Source organism: Mesoplodon mirus, assembly GCF_964341445.2.
Source record: "Mesoplodon mirus genome assembly, chromosome: 10".
Taxonomy (NCBI): Eukaryota; Metazoa; Chordata; class Mammalia; order Artiodactyla; family Ziphiidae; genus Mesoplodon; species Mesoplodon mirus.
The window spans coordinates 51,934,710-51,955,915 of NC_138986.1; the positions used below are offsets into that span (position 1 = coordinate 51,934,710).

Genomic DNA, 21,206 nt, shown 5'->3' on the forward strand with positions numbered 1-21,206 from the left:
TCCTTTGACCCCAAGGAAGGGGGGTGAGGGCGAGGAGGGAGGAGTTGAGTGGTAGCCCTGATGCTAAAGGTCTGTCACATTCAAACTCCCATCGGTGCTGATGGCCTGATATGAGTGACATTTAGTACAATGCTTAGAAGAAAAATAAAACCTCCCTCAAAAAATCTAACAAAAGGCTGCACAAAGACATATTTGGCGCCTCTGCTGGGAAAGGCATGATAGCCAAATACAGCAGATGTGGGAGATGAGTAGCCAGCGTTTTTATTGCTAATCATCTTTTTGTTCATGGAACTGGGGGTGATATTCAAGAGCCCTGTGCCAGGCAGAAGTTAGCCTTGTTCTCCTGGGGTTCTTTGTTTCTATGTTTGTTTTTAATCCTAAAGTGTCATTGCAGTTTGGTTTTCAATTGGAGAATGGAACTGCCATCTCATGCGCTCAGTGCAAATGTACTGGACACCTCCTAGGTGCCATTCACTGTGGTCCCAGCTGGAGATTCATAGTCATTTCCACAGCAGCCCTAGCAGATAGGTACCGTGGCCATTCCCGTTTTAATGAGGCTCAGAGAAGCTACCACTACCTCGCCTGCTTGATTTGGAACTGTGCACTTAAAACACTGGTGGCCCTGAGCACTGAGGGGTATTTGTAAGATGCTGTGAGGAGCCTCTGGGGATGCCCTGCCCTGATATTTTGCCATCCCTATGGTCTTTCTCTTCTCCCTTCCTATAAGTTGCTTTATCTCCCCAGATTCTTATTTTTTCAGGCATGATAACACATTCTCCATCCTCACCACACAGTGTCAGCAGTATAAAGGATAACCCAAAGGATAAAAGCCATGAGGGCAGAGACGGGCTTGTTCCCTGTGTCCCCAGGGCCTTGCACAGTACCTGACAGATGCTGGGCACTCAGTAATGTTTGTTTACTGACTCTGTGTGGTAGAAAGCTCTTCCATTCCTTATTGTAACTACATCTGGTCATTGAATGATGATGATGATGATGAAGATAAATATTCTGTTAAAAATGAAAAGCATCACCCCGTCTCGATTATTTGGAGGTGGGTGGTGACGCCAGCCCCCTAGGAGCCCTTTCTCGTGGTCTGCCCTTGATGCCACATTAATTCTCAACTCCCTACTCCTCTGAAGGCATGCTGCTTTCTTGGTGTTCCACTTAGCTGACTGGGCACCATTTAGCCACTCATCATTCGTTGAACTGAATTCAGTGACTGCTCTTGGATTTGGAGTCTTGAGGAAGACTCAGGACTTGGAGCATCTCCATGGTGACCCAGTCCCCAAGATGTCCCTGGGCATGGACACATCCGTAACCTTACGTCAACCTGTTTTTGCTCAGTCAGACTCTCCGGCCAAGAGACTGGGCATTCCCGCCTGAGTCTAAGGGTGCTGGTGTTAGAACGGGATGTACGGACCGGATCCAGGAGGGGTGCTGCCACTGCAGAGCCTGAGCTGTGCAGCAGAGTTCACATATGGTTGGAAGATGAGCCTCAGAGAATTGGGAATGCTGTCAGCCAGACACCAGTGCCAAGTAGCACAGATTTAAAGATTTCGTGATACTCCTAGACAGCTGAGCAGAGATTTTATCAGCAGCAGCAAATGCAGCCAGCCCATCGTGCCTTGGCAGCATTTGTGGAATTAATTGGAGCACTGAGTTGACAGGACACCAGTGTGGGGATATCTAAGAACCTTCTCTTTGGTGCTTGTGTCATGCTTTGTGTTGAATTGTGTATCCAAGGTCTCTGGGAGTGAGGAATGTTGCCCTCTGCTGGGACTCTACCTTAATTTTTTATTCAAGCAACTTAGCCAAAAATGTTTGTATTGATGGCAGTGGTTTCTAAGACGCTTGGTAGAAACTGAAATATTTTTATTAATGAGGCTATTGAGAGCTGTGGGGGCCCTCCAGTTCTGATACACTCTGCTCTTCTCTTGCCGTAGGAATGTGCTGGAGTCAAACGACTTCTGTTTGTTTTGTTCAGGTAGTTCACCCAGAAACTTGTCCCTGCGCTTATTTTCTACTCTGAGTGTTAATAAGGGCAGATCCCCCCTAGAACGTGTACTGTTATTGCATGGCATGTGAGTTTCTGGTGATCTTTCTCTGCATGGAATCTTATTTAAATGTATTAGTGGAACTGCTTGCTACAAAGCCTTTGCCCCTTTCCAAAATCAGTTGTAATGTAATTATTTTTTTTTTTTTAATGATTGGCATTACACACTCAAATTACTCTATATTGGTAAAACCTCACGGAAATCTTATGATCCATGGGACCTCCAAAATTATTTTGGTGTAATAAACTTTAATAGTGAGTGCTTTTTCCTTTTCCGGTAAGCGGCCTGAGGTCACCTCTAAAAATGGTTCACTATTCACTTGACCCAGAAAACCCCACAAAATCATGCAAGTCAAGAGGTTCAAATCTTCGTGTTCACTTTAAGAGCACTTGTGAAACTGCCCAGGCCACTAAGGGTACGCATATCCGAAAGCCACCAAGCATCTGAAGGATGTCACTTTAAAGGAGCAATGTGTGCCATTCCTTCGTTACAATGGTGGAGTTGGTAGGTGTGCCCAGGCCAAACAGTGGGGCTGGATGCAGGGTCGGTGGCCCAAAAAGAGTGCTGAATTTTCACTGCATATGCTCAAAAATTCAGAGAGTAATGCTGAACTTAAGGGCTTAGATGTAGATTCTCTGGTCATTGAGCACATCCAGGTGAACAAAGCCCCCAAGATGCGGCGCAGGACTTACACAGAGTTCATGGTGGGATCAACCCATACATGAGCTCTCCCTGCCACACTGAGATGATCCTTACTGAAAAATTACAGTCTATAGGAATTAGCAAGTAAGGCAATTTGAATTTATTAGGGCAGTGCTTTTCAACAGTGACCCACAGTTATAAATTCATCATATAGAGCCATCTGGTTCACATATATGGATTTGTATGTAAATACATAGACACAGAGCAATAGAACAAAACTTCTTGAATTTACTTACTGTGTGAAATGCCCTCTGATATTTTCTATTCTGTTTTCCTTTTTTCTTTCTTCCCTGTCTCTCTTTCATACTTCCTCCTTCCCTCCCTCTTTCTTTTTTTGTTTTTGTTTTTTTGGCTGCACTGCGCGGCATGCAGGATCTTAGTTCCCCAACCAGGGATTGAACCCGTGCCCCCTGCCGTAGAAGCGTGGAGCCCTAACCACTGGACTGCCAAGGAATTCTCCCCTCCCCCTTTTATGCTGGTCTTGACCCATCAAATCAATGTCATCATTTAGTAATGGGTCACATGAAAACCCACAGTTCTAAACACACTGTGTCAGGAGTAAAGATTTTCAACCATCTCCATCCCTTTCTTTCTCCAAGTTTCTGATGTATGTTTATGTGGTTTCTTTCTTTCCTTTCTTTCTTCCTTTTTATTTATTTTAATTTTTTTAAGTTTTCTTTTTTTTTAATATTAATTTAGTTTATTTATTTATTTTTGGCTGCATCAGGTCTTAGTTGCAGCACTCGGGATCTTTGTTGTGGTGCGCAGCCTCTCTACTTGTGGCACGAGGGCTCAGTTGCCCTGCGGCATGTGGTATCTTAATTTCCCAACCAGGGATTGAACCCGCATCCCCTGGATTGGAAGGCGGGTTCGGTTTTTTGTTTTAGAAATTTTTTTTTGAATTTTATTTTATTTATGTTTTATACAGCAGGTTCTTATTAGTTATTCATTTTATACATATTAGTGTATATATGTCAATCCCAATATCCCAATTCACCCCACCACCACCACCACCCCCAGCCACTTTCCCCCCTTGGTGTCCATATGTTTGTTCTCTACATCTGTGTTTCTATTTCTGCCCTGCAAACCAGTTCGTCTGTACCATTTTTCTAGGTTCCACATATATGCATTAACGTACGATATTTGTTTTTCTCTTTCTGACTTAACTTCACTCTGTATGACAGTCTCTAGATCCATCCACGTTTCTACAAATGACCCAATTTCATTCCTTTTTACGGCTGAGTAATATTCCATTGCATATCTGTGCCACATCTTTATCCATTCGTCTGTCGATGAGCACTTAGGTTGCTTCCATGTACTGGCTATTGTAAATAGAGCTGCAATGAACATTGTGGTACATGACTCTTTCTGAATTATGGTCTTCTCAGGGTATATGCCCAGGAGTGGGATTGCTGGGTCATATGGTAGTTCTATTTGTAGTTTTTTAAGGAACCTCCATACTGTTCTCCATAGTGGCTGTATCAGTTTACATTCCCACCAACAGTGCAAGAGGGTTCCCTTTTCTCCACACCCTCTTCAGCATTTGTTGTTTGTAGATTTTCTAATGATGCCCATTCTAACTGGTGTGAGGTGATACCTCATTGTAGTTTTGATTTGCATTTCTCTAATGATTAGTGATGCTGAGCAGCTTTTCATGTGCTTCTTGGGGAAGGCAGATTCTTAACCACTGGACCACCAGGGAAGTCCCCCTTCCTTCCTTTTTAAAATTATCCTCTGCTTTCTGCCAGATAGCAGAGCTACAGAACTGAAAAGAGCTTGAAACCCCACCGTGAGCTCAGCTGTCCTTCCTGTACTCCCCCCAGCCCCAGTCTTTACAGCAAACAGACCTCTAAGAATGCTCTCCGTGAGTGACTTATGCTGCTGCACTGTAGGAAAGTTCTTCCCTGATTTACTGGTTGAGAGTAATCTTTACAACTAGTTCAATAAAAGGCCCGTGGTATTGTCACTGCTGCAGCTTGGGAAGAGCGTTGTTTAATAATAATCATACTAAAGCAGGAAATGTTTATTAAGCACTTACTGATTCGACACAGGCTCAGTGCTTCATATACATTATCTCATTAGGTCATCATAGCTACCCTGGTACCCAGAGACAGGTACCATGATATATCCCTGAGTTACACACAGGAAGCAGGAAGCATGAAAGGTCATGCAGAGGACCTATCCGCTCCTTTATACCTCCCTACACTCATGTTATTCATTAAGCTAGTGGCCTCTCTGAACAGGTTCTTTTTCTTAAGCATATATTTGAGGGTGGTAGACACTTTACCCTGCTTAACAAACATTCAATGAGCTCTTCTCTGTCCCAGGCACTTTGCAGGGCACTAGGGATGGACTCAGGAAGGACCTGGTCCCATCATGTAACCATTGTACAGTGTGATGAGGATGGGGATAGCTCAGGGAGGAGACCCCATGAGGGAGAGGGGCAGGTGGCAGGCTCGCCCCAGCCCAGCAGGCCCCTGGTCCTCTGCTCTTGGGAAGTTTTTTGGCGGGGTTGGGGGGTGGGGTAGGAGGGCCAGGGGCCTCTGACCCATCATCAGTTTATAAATTTATTTATTTTATTTATTTATTTTTGGCTGCATTGGGTCTTCGTTGCTGCTTTCGGGCTTTCTCTAGTTGCGGCGAGCAGGAGTTACTCTTGATTGTGGTGCGTGGGCTTCTCATTGCGGTGGCTTCGGTGGCTTCTCGTTGCGGAGCATGGGCTCTAGGCACGTGGGCTTCAGTAGTTGTGGCTCGGGGGCTCTAGAGCGCAGGCTCAGTAGTTGTGGCTCACGGGCTTAGTTGCTCCGCACCATGTGGGATCTTCCCAGATCAGGGCTCGAACCCATTTTCCCCTGCGTTGGCAGGCAGGTTCTTTAACCACTGAGCCACCAGGGAAGCCCCCATCATCAGTTTAGACAAACAAACCCTGAAGAAAGTATTGCCTACCTCGGTGGGATAATTGAAACACTTGAAAGAATTCCTTTATTTTCAGGGCCCTGAGAGAGTAAAGTAGCTGTTCTTCTGCATGGTTGTTGTCAACAGAGATGCAAGAGAAAGATTAACCTTTGTCTAATATGAGTCTGATGATTCCATTTTTTAAAAGAGAGGGTCCAGGAAGTAGTTCATCCATTTAACTAAACGACAACATGTGGGAGGTTCAGAAGGGTCAGAGTTTCACATGCTTACGTGGCCTTCGTATTGCTCACCTGCCGTTGTAACAGCAGCCCCCCTGAGAGTGCCTCTTCCCTACATTTTTTTAGGCTGCAAGAGAAAAGCACCTCATGTACTGTGTTGTGCTGGCATTAGTTATCTGAATGCTTACAAATGACACTGAATATGCCTGGATGAGATAAACTGAGGGCAGACCACCTGGCCCTGGCCACCCAGAGAGGTCCAACGGCTTGTTAGAAATGCAGAGCCTTGAATCAGAATCTGTATGCTAATTAGACCCCAGGCTGTTCATATGGATATTAGACTTTCAGAAGCACTGGGCTGGGCCAGGTTATGCCAACCATATTCTTCCCCAGGTGGGGGAGCATCCTAAGGATGCACTTTGTCCTTGTCCATTTTCTAGTTGCCTGAGGCATGCGCATGTCTGTGGAAGCACATGCTTTGTGCTTCAACCCTGCCTGCTCCCCTGACACCCACAGGTGCTCACCGATTAGTTCTTCTGCTTAATTAGACCCTCAGAAATATATTCCAGTATGTTTTGGGGTCAACTTCAACATTTGTCAAAAACAAATTTATGACTGAAATATATAAACGACACATATTTAAAGCATACCATTTGATAAGTTTTGACGTGTATACCAATGAAACTATGCCACAATCAAGATGAGAAACATATCCATCACCTACTACCATGAACGTTTCCTTGTGCCCTTTTGCATCCTTCCCCCATCCCCAGGTAACAACTAATCTGCTTTCTGTCACTAAAGATGAGTTGGCATTTTCTAGAATTTTATATGAATGGAATCCTACAGGCCTCTTTCGTTTGACTGGCTTCTTTCACTCAGCTTAATTATTTTGAGATTCATCATGAGTATCATGTTTATCAGCTCTATTGCTGAGTAGCATTCTGCTGTATAACATAGTATATCTATATACTTGTTTAAAACTTGGGTTGTTTCCAGTTTGGGGCTATTTACAAACAGGGCTGCCATGAACATCTGCATGTAAGTCTTTGTATTATCATGTGCTTTCATTTTGCTTGGTAAATAAATACCTAGGAATGGAATACCTGGATCATATGGTCCCATATATATTTAACTTCTTAAAAAAATACCAACTGTTTTCTAAAGTGGTTATACCATTTTATATCCACCCCAGCAGCATGTGAGAGTTCCAGTTCCTTCACATCATCTCCGTCATTCAGTACTGTCTGTCTTTTTGATTACACCCATCCTAGTGGGGGTGATGTGGTATCTCAGTGTGGTTTTAATGTGCAGGTTACTAAGCATCTTTTTTTTTTTTTAATTAATTTATTTTTTGGCCGCACTGTGGAACATGTGGGATCTTAGTTCCCCAAACAGGGATCGAACTCGTGCCCCCTGCAGTAGAAGTGTGGAGTCTTAATCACTGGACCACCATGGAAGTCCCACTAAGCATCTTTTTGTGTGCTTTTTTGCCATTTATATGGCTTCTCCAAAGTGACTATTGAAGCTATTAATTGGGTTGTATGTCATTATTGAGTTTGAGTGTTCTTTTTTTTTTTTTTTTTTTTTTTTTTTTGCTGTATGCGGGCCTCTCACTGTTGTGGCCTCTCCCGTTGCGGAGCACAGGCTCCGGATGCGCAGGCCCAGCGGCCATGGCTCACGGGCCCAGCCGCTCCGCGGCATATGGGATCCTCCCAGACCGGGGCACGAACCCGTATCCCCTGCATCGGCAGGCGGACTCTCAACCACTGCGCCACCAGGGAGGCCCAGTTTGAGTGTTCTTTATGTAATCTGGATTCAAGTCCTTTATCAGATAAATGATTTGCCTGTGTTTTCTTCTAGTCTGGGCTTGTTTGTCATCTTTTAAAGAAGTTTTAAATTTTGATGAAGTCCAGTTTATCAGTTCGTTCCCTTATGGATCATGCTTGTGGTATTGTATCTGAGGAATATTTGCCTAAAACAAGGTCATAAAGGATTGCTCTTATGCTTTCTTCTAGAAGTGTTAGAATTTTAAGTTCGTTTTTATTGTTACATCCATGATCCATTTTTTTTTTAATTTTTTTATTTTTTTTTTTATTTTTTTTTTACATGATCCATTTTTAGTTAATTTTTTATATGATATATGTAGGATGAAACTTTTTTGCTTTTTTTTTTTTTACATATGTATATCCAATTTTTCTAGCATCATTTGTTGAAAAGATTCTCCTTTTTCTACTGAATTGACTTTGAACCTGTGTTGAAAATCACTTGTCCATATATATGTAAATAAGCCTCTTAAACTGTCCAGGGCCTGGCAGTAGGGAAAACCACGAAAGAAAGCTGAGGACTCTGGGATCCCAAATGGTCTGGGCAGTTGCCTTCTGGTATGAAGCTTGGGCTCAAGCTTTGGAGTCTTTAAGGGTATCTTCAGGACTTCCCTCGTGGTACAGTGGTTAAGAATCCACCTGCCAATGCAGGGGACATGGGTTTGATCCCTGGTCTGGGGAGATCCCACATGCCATGGAGCAACTAAGCCCATGTGCCACAACTACTGAGCCCACGTGCCACAACTACTGAAGCCCACGCACCTAGAGCCTGTGCTCCGCAACAAGAGAAGCCACCGCAATGAGAAGCCCGAGCACTGCAACAAAGAGTAGCCCCCCGGGCTCCCCTGGTGGCGCAGTGGTTGAGAGTCCGCCTGCCGATGCAGGGGACACGGGTTCGTGCCCCGGTCCCGGAGGATCCCACATGCCGCGGAGCGGCTGGGCCTGTGAACCATGGCCGCTGGGCCTGCACGTCCGGAGCCTGTGCTCCACAACGGGAGAGGCCACAGCAGTGAGAGGCCCGCGTACCACAAAAAAAAAAAAAAAAAAAAAGAGTAGCCCTCGCTCACCACAACTAGAGAAAAGCCCGCGCAGAGCAACGAAGACCCAGTGCAGCCAAAAATAAATAAATTTATTTATTTAAAAAAAAAAAAAAAAAGGCTATCTTGAACTTGCCCTGGGAGTCCATCAGGAGTGGACCTGCAGAGTGTGCCAACCTTGGGAGAGTTGAGGAGATAACCCCTGAAATCATTTCTGGTAGGGCTTAATTCTCTCACTGTCCTCTACTGAGCAAGGCTGGAGAGTACATAGAAAGTACCTTTCTAGATGCATAGGAAAGGTGTTAATTCAGTACATGCAGTGGGTGCTTTAGGACATGGGGCTTAATACTCTTCTGCAATTCTGGTTGAGAAGGGCTGCTGGACCAAGAAGGGCTAGGAGACCAAGACTTAGGAAGCTGGGAGGCCTCATCACTTCACAGAATCCACAGGCGCCCGGGCTTGGGGGAGTTCTGGGCCTTTTCCAGTCTGAGATTAGATGTGACTCTAGGCAGTGGTAGAGTTGACAACAGACTGCCACTCTCTAGACCAGGGGTCCCCAACCCCTGGGCCGCGGACCGCTACCAGTCCGTGGCCTGTTAGGAATCGGGCCGCACAGCAGGAGGTGAGCAGCAGGTAAGCAAGCAAAGCTTCATCTGCCGCTCCCCATCACTCACATTACCACCTGAACCATCCCCCAGCCCACCGCCGTCCGTGGAAAATTTGCCTTCCATGAAACCGGTCCCTGGTGCCAAAAAGGTTGGGGACCGCTGGACCCCAGTTCTTCCGTGCTCAACACCATGCATCTTGGGAGCTGTCCAGAGTGGAGACACCTACTCTCCTAGAGGCTGCAGACTGGACAACACACTGCTGCCTTCTGGAGCTGCCGTTGGCAGGAATCCTCCCTGTCTGAGAGCAGTCAGGGCAATGAGGTGGCCTGCCCAAGGCTAAACTGCCTCAGGGGCGCTTCCTGTGCCCGGGGTCTCTCTCCCATCCCTCGAGGACTCTTGCCCGGCCTTGCCAGGATATGTGTTTGGTCTCCTGCCGGGCCTTGTAGACAAGAAGTTCAGGGCTTGTGTCCTACAGGAATTAGAAGCTTTTGAGGTCCAGCCTGAGCCTCTCAGGAAGTAGGGAGAGCGAGCAAGTTTGGCGCTGGGATGCAGGTTTGTGTTAGTGGTTGTGTACGGGCAGCGTGATTCCCGGGCAAGGGAAACACTTTCTCACAGGCTCCTGCGATCGACCCCCTCTTTGTGTCTAGGGTAGTAAACCAGAACCCTCAGCTAACGCATTTCTTGTCTTCTAGGCGCTCCTGGCAGGCATGCGGAACCGAGAGAACAGCTCGCCCTGCCAGGGCAACGGGGAGCAGGCAGGCAGGGGCAAGAGCTCGGGCTCCGTGTGGCCGGGCGAGGAGGAGCCCAGCAACGACGTGACCACGCCCTCCTACAAGAAGCCTCTGTACGGCATCTCGCACAAGATCATGGAGAAGAAGAACCCTCCCACCGGAGACGCGCTTAACACGTTCGAGCCCTTCGAGAAGGCGAACCTCAGGAACAGCCCCTCACCGCTGCGGCTCCTGAACGAGCCACAGAAGCGGGATGGCGGCGGCGCCGCGGCAGCCACCGACAGCGACCCCAACATCTACTTTCTCATCCAGAAGATGTTCTACATGCTCAACACGCTCTCCTCCAACATGTCGCAGCTGCACAGCAAGGTGGACCTGCTCTCCCTGGAGGTGAGCCGCATCAAGAAGCAGGTGAGCCCCACCGAGATGGTAGCCAAGTTCCAGCCGCCCCCCGAGTACCAGCTCACGGCAGCCGAACTCAAGCAGATCGTGGACCAGAGCCTGTCGGGCGGCGACCTGGCCTGCCGCCTGCTGGTGCAGCTCTTCCCTGAGCTCTTCAGCGACGTGGACTTCTCCCGGGGCTGCAGCGCCTGCGGCTTTGCGGCCAAGCGGAAGCTGGAGTCGCTGCACCTGCAGCTCATCCGCAACTACGTGGAGGTCTACTACCCATCGGTGAAGGACACGGCCGTGTGGCAGGCTGAGTGCCTGCCCCAGCTGAACGACTTCTTCAGCCGCTTCTGGGCCCAACGGGAAATGGAGGACAGCCAGCCTGGCGGCCAGGTCGCCGGCTTCTTCGAGGCCGAGCAGGTGGACGCCAGCCACTTCCTGGACAACAAAGACCAGGAGGAGGCCCTGTCCCTGGACCGGAGCAGTACCATCGCCTCGGACCACGTGGTGGACACGCAGGACCTAACTGAGTTCCTGGACGAAGCCTCGTCGCCAGGGGAGTTCGCGGTCTTCCTTCTGCACCGGCTCTTCCCCGAGCTCTTCGACCACCGGAAGCTGGGCGAGCAGTACAGCTGCTACGGGGACGGAGGCAAGCAGGAGCTGGACGCACAGAGGCTGCAGATCATCCGCAACTACACAGAGATCTACTTCCCCGACATGCAGGAGGAGGAGGCCTGGCTGCAGCAGTGCGCCCAGCGCATCAACGACGAGCTGGAGGGCCTGGGGCTGGACGCGGGCAGCGAGGGCGAGCCCCCGCGGGACGACTGCTACGACTCTTCCAGCCTTCCCGATGACATCTCCGTGGTCAAGGTGGAAGACAGCTTCGAGGGCGAGCGGCCCGGCCGGCGGTCCAAGAAGATCTGGCTGGTGCCCATCGACTTCGACAAGCTGGAGATCCCGCAGCCCGACTTCGAGGTGCCTGGCGCCGACTGCCTGCTCAGCAAGGAGCAGCTGCGCAGCATCTATGAGAGCAGCCTGTCCATTGGCAACTTTGCCTCACGCCTGCTCGTGCACCTGTTCCCCGAGCTCTTTACCCACGAGAACCTGCGCAAGCAGTACAACTGCAGCGGCTCCCTGGGCAAGAAGCAGCTGGACCCATCCCGCATCAAGCTTATCCGCCACTACGTGCAGCTGCTCTACCCGCGGGCCAAGAATGACCGCGTCTGGACACTGGAGTTCGTGGGCAAACTGGACGAGCGCTGCCGGCGCCGAGACACAGAGCAGAGGCGCTCCTATCAGCAGCAGCGCAAGGTCCATGCGCCGGGCCCGGAGTGCAGGGACCTGGCCAGCTATGCAATCAACCCCGAGCGGTTCCGGGAGGAATTTGAGGGGCCCCCGCTGCCCCCCGAAAGGAGCAGCAAGGACTTCTGCAAGATCCCCCTGGACGAGCTGGTGGTGCCCTCGCCCGACTTCCCGGTGCCTTCGCCGTACCTGCTGTCAGACAAGGAGGTGCGTGAGATCGTGCAGCAGAGCCTCTCTGTGGGCAACTTTGCCGCCCGGCTGCTCGTCAGGCTCTTCCCCGAACTCTTCACCGCCGAGAACCTACGGCTGCAGTACAACCACTCCGGGGCGTGCAACAAGAAGCAGCTGGACCCCACGCGGCTGAGGCTCATCCGCCACTACGTGGAGGCCGTGTACCCGGTGGAGAAGATGGAGGAGGTGTGGCACTATGAATGTATCCCCAGCATCGACGAACGGTGCCGCCGCCCCAACAGGAAGAAATGCGACATCCTGAAGAAAGCCAAGAAGGTGGAGAAGTGATGGGCACCGCGGGCACTGAGCGTTCTGCTGGAGCCCGCGACGTGTCCACAGCCACGCACCTTATGTCGGCGGGGAGTGGCCTGCTGCATTTGCACACGTGACCGCCCCTCGCATGTGGCCTCTTGTACTTACGACTTTGGTCCTTTGTTCCTGGTGGTGCAGCCAGAGTCTGGGGAGGGCCAAGCTGTGATAGCAGAGAGGCCTCAGGAGTCAGGGTTCCCTCTCCTTGGCAGTGTCCTCCCAGTCCCCTCACAATTTGAAATGCAAATCGAGCAACCCTCTTGGTCCTCTTCCCTTGTTTTACATCTTCCACTTTTATCAATTTTTTTTAAGTTAAAAAGAAACCCTTTTTAAGAAAATCATTGGGCTCTGTGGAGGCCATTTTACTTAGAAAAAAATCTTTTACATATTTGAGATGAAGTACTGTAAGATGACTTCAGTTGCTGGGAATTTTTTTTTAAAGACGGTTTCAGATAAATGAAATTTTTAGAAGTGCCATGTTCATGCGTGATGGCTAATAGCTTCACGTGGCACAGATGGATTTTACTGACCTTGTCTTTTACATCGGATTTTGGAAGAGTCAGGATGCCTCTTGGATGGCGGTGGAGGGGATGGAATAGTGCGATGTCTTTCTGACCATGGTCAGTCACCTTCTCCCTCCCACTGTGGTGCCGAGGAAGGGGCTTAGGGGGCGGCCTGGCCTGGCCTGGCCCACATTGCTGCGCCGGTAGAATGTTGTGCTCACTCTGTAGACGAGAACACTGGATGATGATGATGATGATGATGATGATGATGATGATGATGATATGAATGTAGAGAGACGTGGAAACACGTCCACAATGTCTTCATTTGAGCTGTGTCCTCCCACTGCCCCCTTTCCTCTCTAGCAAGGATGCTGTTGGAGGGGCAAACACATTACCTTGGAAAAGTGTGTGTGGGTATTTGGCTTCTTGTTTAAGGATGGGCCCCTTTGGGCTCACCAAGAACTGTTTACTTTCCCATGTGTGTATTTGTACAAAACAAAACCCGGGTTCTGGGAGCTGTATGGTGACTTCACCACACCTCAGTGTCAGCTCCTCCAGTCAGTACACATCCTTGTTCCTCAGGGCGGGCCCAAACCTTGGGCTCTCTTGGGGATACCTGGTATTGGAAGGACACAGGCCATCTCAAATGGGGCTCCCATATCCCTTCCCAGGGTCCACTCAGAGCTTTCCCCCTGGGCCCTCAGAAGGTCCTGCTGTCCTACACCTGGCTGGTCCCTTGGCCTCGGGATGAGACACCTCTTTTCTCTCCCCTGGTTGGGAAGGTCACATTGCTCCAGGCCAGCGGCATGCTCTCCAGGATTCCAACCTGGAGGAAACTCCCCAACAGGTAAAGTCCTTAATATAAAAACAATACTTTTACCTACCTGACTGTGGGGGCCAGTGCCTAAGAGGGAAAGGAAACAGTCTAACCCAAACACAGTACATCATACCAGAAAGCTAGAAAATGAATCACACAGCAGGGTAGTCCTAAAACCCTTGTGGAATGTTACAGATTTAATAATCTAACGGCTTAATATTTTGCTACCTTAAAATGAAATAATAGAAACAATCTATGACTTTTCTTCATACAGATAAGGACTTCAGTTTCAGTGGCTGTATGACAGAATTTTGTCTGCACCCAGCGGGCAGTTTTTTTTTTAATATGACAAGATTCTGAGCAGTGTAAAGTTGCTGATCTAACTTTAGTAAATTTGCTTTTAAATGTCATTTATAGATTATTTCTATTGAAACTGCGGACCTAAATTATTGCAATTTAGAAATGCACAGGGACTTAATAAATGACTGTCTCCCCGCGCACCCACATGTGCACACACACGTTTCTTAGTAGAAAACTGAAGTGAGAGGAAGGGGACCGACATGAATAACAAGCTCAACCTCTTTGTGCCTGGAGAGGAGGAGGACTGGAGCAGCCAGAGACTCACTTCCCCCTCTCCTGGGCCTTTCTCTATGCCTTAGTCTCTCCAGCACATAAATGCATGCCTGCGCGCGCGCACACACCCAAAGACGGCGGTGGCACTCTCTCACTCACCAGCCCTGTGGGCGGGAGGGTGCCATGGAATTTGTTCTGGTCTCTAGGATATATCCAAGAGGATTCCAAGCCATGTGAAAATTGCCCTGCTTTCTAGAGGGTGGAATGTGACCCTGCAACTTCAGAAGCACAATCATTTAATAATTAAAAAAAAAAAAAAATCATCCTACCTACCCATGATAGAGACATCAACAGGTTCTAGGAATGAACTATGTCTCTTTAGAACCTAAAGCATGTTCAATTTTTGGAAACCGTGTTTTGGTGGTTTCCTTAATACCTTTCCTTGTAGGGCTTCTTCCCCCCAAATCTTAAGAGTCCCTTCCAGTGAAGAGAGATGGACACACTCTGTGAGCTGTTTTTTGTTTCTCTGGACTGACTCATCAGGAACCGCCTGTGGGTCCCGTGTCTGTGTGGTGTCCTCAGAGCTCCTGCCATACGGGGGGGGGCTCCGGGGGCAGTTTTTTTTACACAAAGCAATAGTACAAAATACTAAATTTTTTTCAAATTTTAATATTTTCCATAAAATCTGTCGGCAAAACCCCTTCTCCCTCCGCATCTAAATTCTTTGATTTTTACTTGTTTGCTTTTTTTGGAATTTCCCCCCCCCTCATGTCCAGAGGACTAAAGAAGTAGCACAGATACATTCTGATGTTGAGTAAAATAGCAAGTCACAATAGGCGGTAGTGTCCCTTGTTTTCCTCTTGTTAGTAAGTTTTAAAAGAATGTATGAAGATATAGTCATGAATGTACTAAGTGTTCTAATCCTGCTTCAGTTCACTTTGGCTGTGTCTACATGACAACACACGTTTGACAGGGAATAAAGTCGTGTCCAGTGTCATGGGTGTTAGTGTGCCCCTTCCCCCTTCAGTGTCGGCTCCAAACCTTCCTTTCTTTTTAAGTTTGGGGGGAGGGGCACCACCTCAGCAGCAATCATCAACCAACCAATGGGATCTACGTAGTGGTGAATGGATTAGCTGTTTAAATGCTAAGAGTCACTGGCCTACCCTACCACAGCATGGCCACTCGGGTTCCTGCAGAGATGGCCTCAGTTTCCACCTTTGCCCCCAAATGTTTACTTCTTGCCTGATTGAGGAGGAGGGTCTCGAGACCCCGGATTGGAGGCCACTGGGCTCTTACCCTTCCTCGCTGTGTAGATGGGTAACATGGACTGGGCACGGGATGGGGGCCGAGGGGCTGCGACGGTCACGTGGAGATACGTGCCTCTTGTAGATCCAGCCTTAATGTTCTTCTGACATCCTAGTGACAACAGACCCTGCACAAAGTGGATATCAGAATTAATACTGTGAGGAGACAAAATAATGAGTATAGTTTTACCAAAGATAATGAAATATCGCATAATGTCTGCATTTTACCATTGATTTGAGTGCATCCTTAGAAAACTGAATGTAACAAAAACCCAGGACATTTTTGGAAATTGTATGCTCTCTAGCAACTTTGTGTGAATTTTTATACAAGCACTGTTTTATGAATTATATAAAATGTTATAAAAATAGAAAATATATGGTCTCGTAACATCTTATTTTCTTAAGGCAGAGGTCTCTCGGAATGTCTGGGTCTGTCTGTCTTTGCGTGCGGCCTCCCCCCTCCCCCCTCCCCCCTCGTCCCCGGGGAGGGCGCGGGCACCCGGGGCACCTCGGCCTCTCGGACTTACGCGCTCTGGGTATCGGGGTGCAGTTTGTCACAGCCGAGTGAGAGACGTCTCCACACAAACCGCTTCCTGGCCATGCAGTAGGGGCGCGGCTGACTGCCCCCCTTTCCTGGTCGGGTGCCAGACCCGCCCTGCTGCTAAACTAGCAGAGCTTCAGTTCACTCTTTTTTTCCACTTTGGATTAAATGAGATTTTGTTCCTCAAAGCTAACGTGTTATTAACTGTATTTAACGTATTATTAATACGTTAATTATAACGTAATAATTATTAATATTATTATTAACAAAAGGGTTCATTTTTTTTCTCGCCTCTTTGGTGAATTATAAATCATTAAATAAGATTTCACAGTGAACATAAGGTCTCAAGCTATCAGAGCAACACTATTTTGGACCCAGGGTTCGCGCGGTCTAAAGTAAGTCGTGGCCTGCGATTGGAGCCCGCCGCCTCCAGGGCGTGAGCGCTCAGCCCTGAGTCCTGACACCTGTGCCGTAAGCCTCGCGCAGGTCAGGGCTGGTCGGGGCTGGAGCCTCAGACATTTACTCCGTGAGCAGGTTTAAGCAAGACTTGAAGGAAGACTAAATTCTTTAGGTCCGTTCTGGCTGTGGGTATCTTTGTTTTCGACCAAAAGAAAAGAAAAAAGTCCCTTTCCTCAGCTGCCGCGAAGGTGCTCCGTGCTTCCGAGGAAGCGGAGGCCGCACGGGGGTGAGGCCCGCCCTTCAGCCGCGACTGGCGCCGCGCCCGGCGCCGCGCCCGGCACCCCGCCGCCCAGCGCTCGCCCGCGCCACGGCCTCGGTCTCCGAGCTCGCCTGCATCGACTCGGCCCCCGGTCTGCACGGCGAGTGACGTGACGGCCACGGAGGGTAAGATCAATGCCCTCATTAAAGCAGCCCGCGTAAATGTCGAGCCTTCCTGGCCAGGCTTGTTTGCCGAGGCTCTGGCCAGTGTCAACCTCAGGAGCCTCATCTGCAAGGCTGGGGGGGGGAGGGGGGCAGGCGAACCGGCCCAGCAGGAGAAGCAGGCGGTCCTGCCCACTCCAGCGCCGCTGCCCCAGCTGAGGAGAAGAAAGCAGAAGCAAAGAAAGAAGCATCTGAGGAGTCTGATGATGACACAGGCTTTTTTTGGTTTTTTTTGACTAAACGTAACACATTCAACAAAAAGCTGAACTGTTAAAAAAAAAAAAGCTGAACTCTGCTTCTGTTGGTCTTGCAAAAAAAAAAAAAATCAGAGAATTTCAGTATATGTGGTTTCACTTGTAAAAGCAGTTCTCATAAATAAGAGCGCCACACCAAATTATCCTGAAGATTGGAACGGTGAGATGCAATGGACTCTTTAAGAGAGCTTCCAGAGAAATCTAAAATCCTTCGGCCAGTGGTGGGAACGAACATTCATTGCCTGCTTGCTATGACGGCAGTGTTGGGCGTACCTGGCATTCATTGAGTATATACAACAGTGCCGAGGCACACTGCTAAGAGCTGCACCTGGATCACGGCTTGCGATCATCTCGGAAGCCCTGTGACGTAAGTTCCCTAATTAAGCCGGTTGAGACAAGAAAGCTAAGGCCCTGAAGGGTATGTGTGTTATCTCATTTAATTCACATAAAAACTCAGTGTCTTGGGCAATGCCATTATCTCCGTTTTGTGGTGAGGAAGCAGAAAGAAGGTTTACTGGCTAAATTCACACAACTGGCAAACTTCAGTGCCAGGATTTGAACCCAAGTTTGTCTCGTTCCGCCGTACCATCTCAGAAACTAAACACCCCCGAGCCACACACAATACACAGAGATTCAGAGCCGAAACCAGTTACAAGTCAGTGGTGTCCTGCCACCCACATCCTCTAAGCCCCAGTTTGTCTGATCTTAGATATGCGGGTGCCGGTTCTCAAACTGCCCTGGGTGAAATAATTGTGGCAATTGTGGACAGCCATGTTCTGGTAAGAGTACATTTTTTGAGATGGTGAAAGTAACTGCCATGGATCAGATCCCTTAGGGGCAGAGCCTGAGACGAGGATTCTTGTGCAATTGATTGAGGACCTGCTCCCAGGAGATGGGACGCACGACAGGCCCAGGGAAGGCTGTGAGCAAGAGTGTGGTCTCCTCTGCAGTCCGGCCTCACTGCCAGCCACTGGGAGGCCCTAGAACATGAATTGTTTGGCAGAATTAGTACCAGGTGCAGCAAAGGGGCCAATTGGTCGGTGAGGTCTTCTCCAGGGAAAGGGGTAGCTGGCCTGGCAGGGTGGCTCCCTTTGCCAAGGGCAGTGTTCCAGAAGGGCCATTGTGAATGGTTAGCTGGCTCTCAGCAGCGAGGGCATGGGTGCGCTGGAAAGGGAATCTGGGTGGGACTCCACCAGCATCCACTAAGGGGCAGAACCACCAGAGGGCACGTTACCCCAGAGGTTCTGATTCTGTCGGACTGGGGTGGTGCCTAAGCATTTGCATTTCTAAAGAGTTCCCAGGTCATACTGGTGCTATGTCCACAGGCTGCAGAACCACTGCATGACAGTGACTTCAAAAAATACACTGTGTACATCTCGGAAACTGAAGGCTTAGCACTTTCCTGATGAGTAGAAATAGATCTGAGCTGAAATAAGTGGTTTCCTGTTGTGTTCAAATAAAACTGACCTTTTTTAAAATTACAAATTATAAGTTTATTAATGAGGAGTACTTAATACTGTGAAACTGATGGACTGGTCCTTGTTGGAGTTGTCAGGGAAAACTTCCCCGGGCTTCCCTGGTGGCGCAGTGGTTGAGAGTCCGCCTGCCGATGCAGGGGACACGGGTTCGTGCCCCAGTCTGGGAAGATCCCACGTGCCGCGGAGCGCCTGGGCCTGTGAGCCGTGGCCGCTGAGCCTGCGCGTCCGGAGCCTGTGCTCCGTGACGGGAGAGGCCACAGCAGTGACAGGCCTGCGTACCGCAAAAAAAAACAAAAAACAAAAAACTTCCCCAAGGAAATGGATGACTAGCCTAGATTTGAAAATGAGGAATTAATTAGGTGAAAAGTTCAGCATGCAAACAAGCTTTGGGGTACAAGAAGAACCCCTTAGGAAACAATAAAAGGAAGCCAATGGGGCTGGAACTAGAGGAGGAGGAGGAGTTTCGTGAACCTGCAGAATTAGTCCAGGGCTGGATGACTTTGTTTTCACCAAATTGTCCTTGGATCCGTTCGAAAAGAAGAAACCCTTCACCTGTTCTAAGTAGGGAGGGGAATATTCTGTTCTGATACAGTCGTGTTGAACTCTGCCTTCTCAGTCCAGTAAGGCTGCCTTCCTCTGCTGGTGTTCTAGTCACCTTGCCATCCTGACTTCTTCTTAACTAGTGATAAACTAAATCTTAGCTTTCAGGTCAGTGGGAAGAGACAGGTTTACAAATGCTTCAGCATCAGGGCTTAGGGTCACTGGCCAAATGTGGTAGCTTTTGCCAGAACATTTCTGTAGGGGGAGGCCTGTCCATTGCTTTTATTTTAAGGAGCAGGAATTTGTTCTTCTAGAGTGTGTAGTCCAGATGGTGAACTGTGTCCTTGACAGAGGTTGAGAACATGGAATGCCACAGTTTTTCCTTCCAGAATCTTCTGCGGTGTGGCAGCTGTGTATTCAGAAGTGACGGTGGGGCCTTAAATTATAGGGAGTTGTGTTTTTCAGAAGAGCTCCCAGTCTCTAAGCTCCTGCAATGGGTCAGGAATGTGCTAGGGATGTGACATACGTTATTTCATTTATTCCTCACGGAAACCCTGTGGGATAAATATTTGTACTCCCCACCTTACAGATGGGGATGCTTTCAGAGGTTAAGTAACTTGATCAAGGTCACAATGCTAGCAGAGCTGGGAGCCTCTAATGATGGCCAGGCTGACTCCCCAGTTTGTGCTCTTGATTTCCACGCTGCCGCTTATGTAGCTGTGTGGACTAAATCTGTTCGTCTGTCTGCCTGGTGGTTCCCGGCTGTTTAGCTTGGGGTTTTGCTGACTGTCCACAGTTGCTGAGCTTCTGGATCCACCCCAGTCAGAGTATCTGACTCAGGAAACCTCTCAATGCCACAGGAAATAGAACAAGGAATGCATTAAGAATCATCTCTGCCTCTAAAGTAAGTTCATTCATTTAGCAAAAATATTTGTAACCTCTACTATCTCCTGGGCACCGTTTCATGATTCTAGCAAGCCTTGTTCGTTGGTAGGTACGAAGCCTGTTTGAGCTTGGAGAGAAGGTTCTGATGGTAAACAGTACAAAACATGATGCCTCTTGCCTTCGGTTGATTTTCAAGATGCATGTGGGTATAAGCAGGCTGAGGACATCGGCTCTGCCCGGGTGCAGACAGCTGAGGCCGTGGCAGGAGGACAGGGCCAGGCTTTGGTCTGAGGCACACCTGCCGGAGTACAGGTTCCTGACTCTCCTCTCACAGGCTGAAACACAGTTGCTAAGTATCCTGCTATTTCTGACATGAGGTATTAAACCCAAGTCTCCCCATTGTATCTGACCAGCTGATATCTCAGTGCAGGCACAGTGCCAGGCATGACAAGGCATATCCTTCAGCATATGGTGATGGCTGCCTTGTCTTCAGATAATTAATACAGATTGCTTGAGTCCAAAGAATTGGAGGCTATTATTGTAGCCTCACCTTTGATTTATCTATCTCAGAATCAAGAGTTAAGGGATTTCCCCTACAATCATAAAGAAAATTCCCTACACATTCTGTGGCGAAGTATCTAATATAAGTAACCCCTATGAGTGGGACTCCAGAAATGGGCTTTACCAGTCCAGACTTCTAAACAGAAATTGCCCATTTTAGATACTTGCTATTCTACTCTGACTGCAATCAGTCTTTGGGCCTTCACTTGTCTGGCCTGGGGAAGTTTCCTACAACTTTAAGGATAAAGTCCCAGGATCGAAGGTCCATTGGATACAGTTGACATCTCTACAAGGGAATCAAGAAGTGCATTGTGAGTGATCCATGTCCTCAGGATCTAGCAAAACTGTTGACTTTCACCATCCGTCTTTTGATATACCTGGTCTGTTAACTAATAACGAACAAAAAAATCTTAAAACAAGAAGGGGCTATCAAGCGTGTCTTTGAGAGGACGGACAGGAGAGTGGCAGTCTCAGAAAGCTGTGTCCAACTTTAGAGCACTCAGAGAAATGCCAAGCACAGACTGGTTGTAGCAGCTACCAAAAGGCAGAA

The 21,206-nt window shown here is 48.5% G+C and overlaps 1 protein-coding gene across 1 annotated transcript in view; it reads left to right on the forward strand.

The window, feature by feature from the left end:
* Positions 1 to 14,811, forward strand: part of BEND3 (BEN domain containing 3) — a 34,848-nt gene extending 20,037 nt beyond the window's left edge. The window contains exon 4 of the mRNA XM_082633326.1: positions 10,054 to 14,811. Coding sequence (XP_082489452.1) covers positions 10,054 to 12,300 — 2,247 coding nt within the window. The 3' untranslated portion in view covers positions 12,301 to 14,811. The remainder of the gene's footprint in view (positions 1 to 10,053) is intronic.
* Positions 14,812 to 21,206: the final 6,395 nt, after the last annotated feature.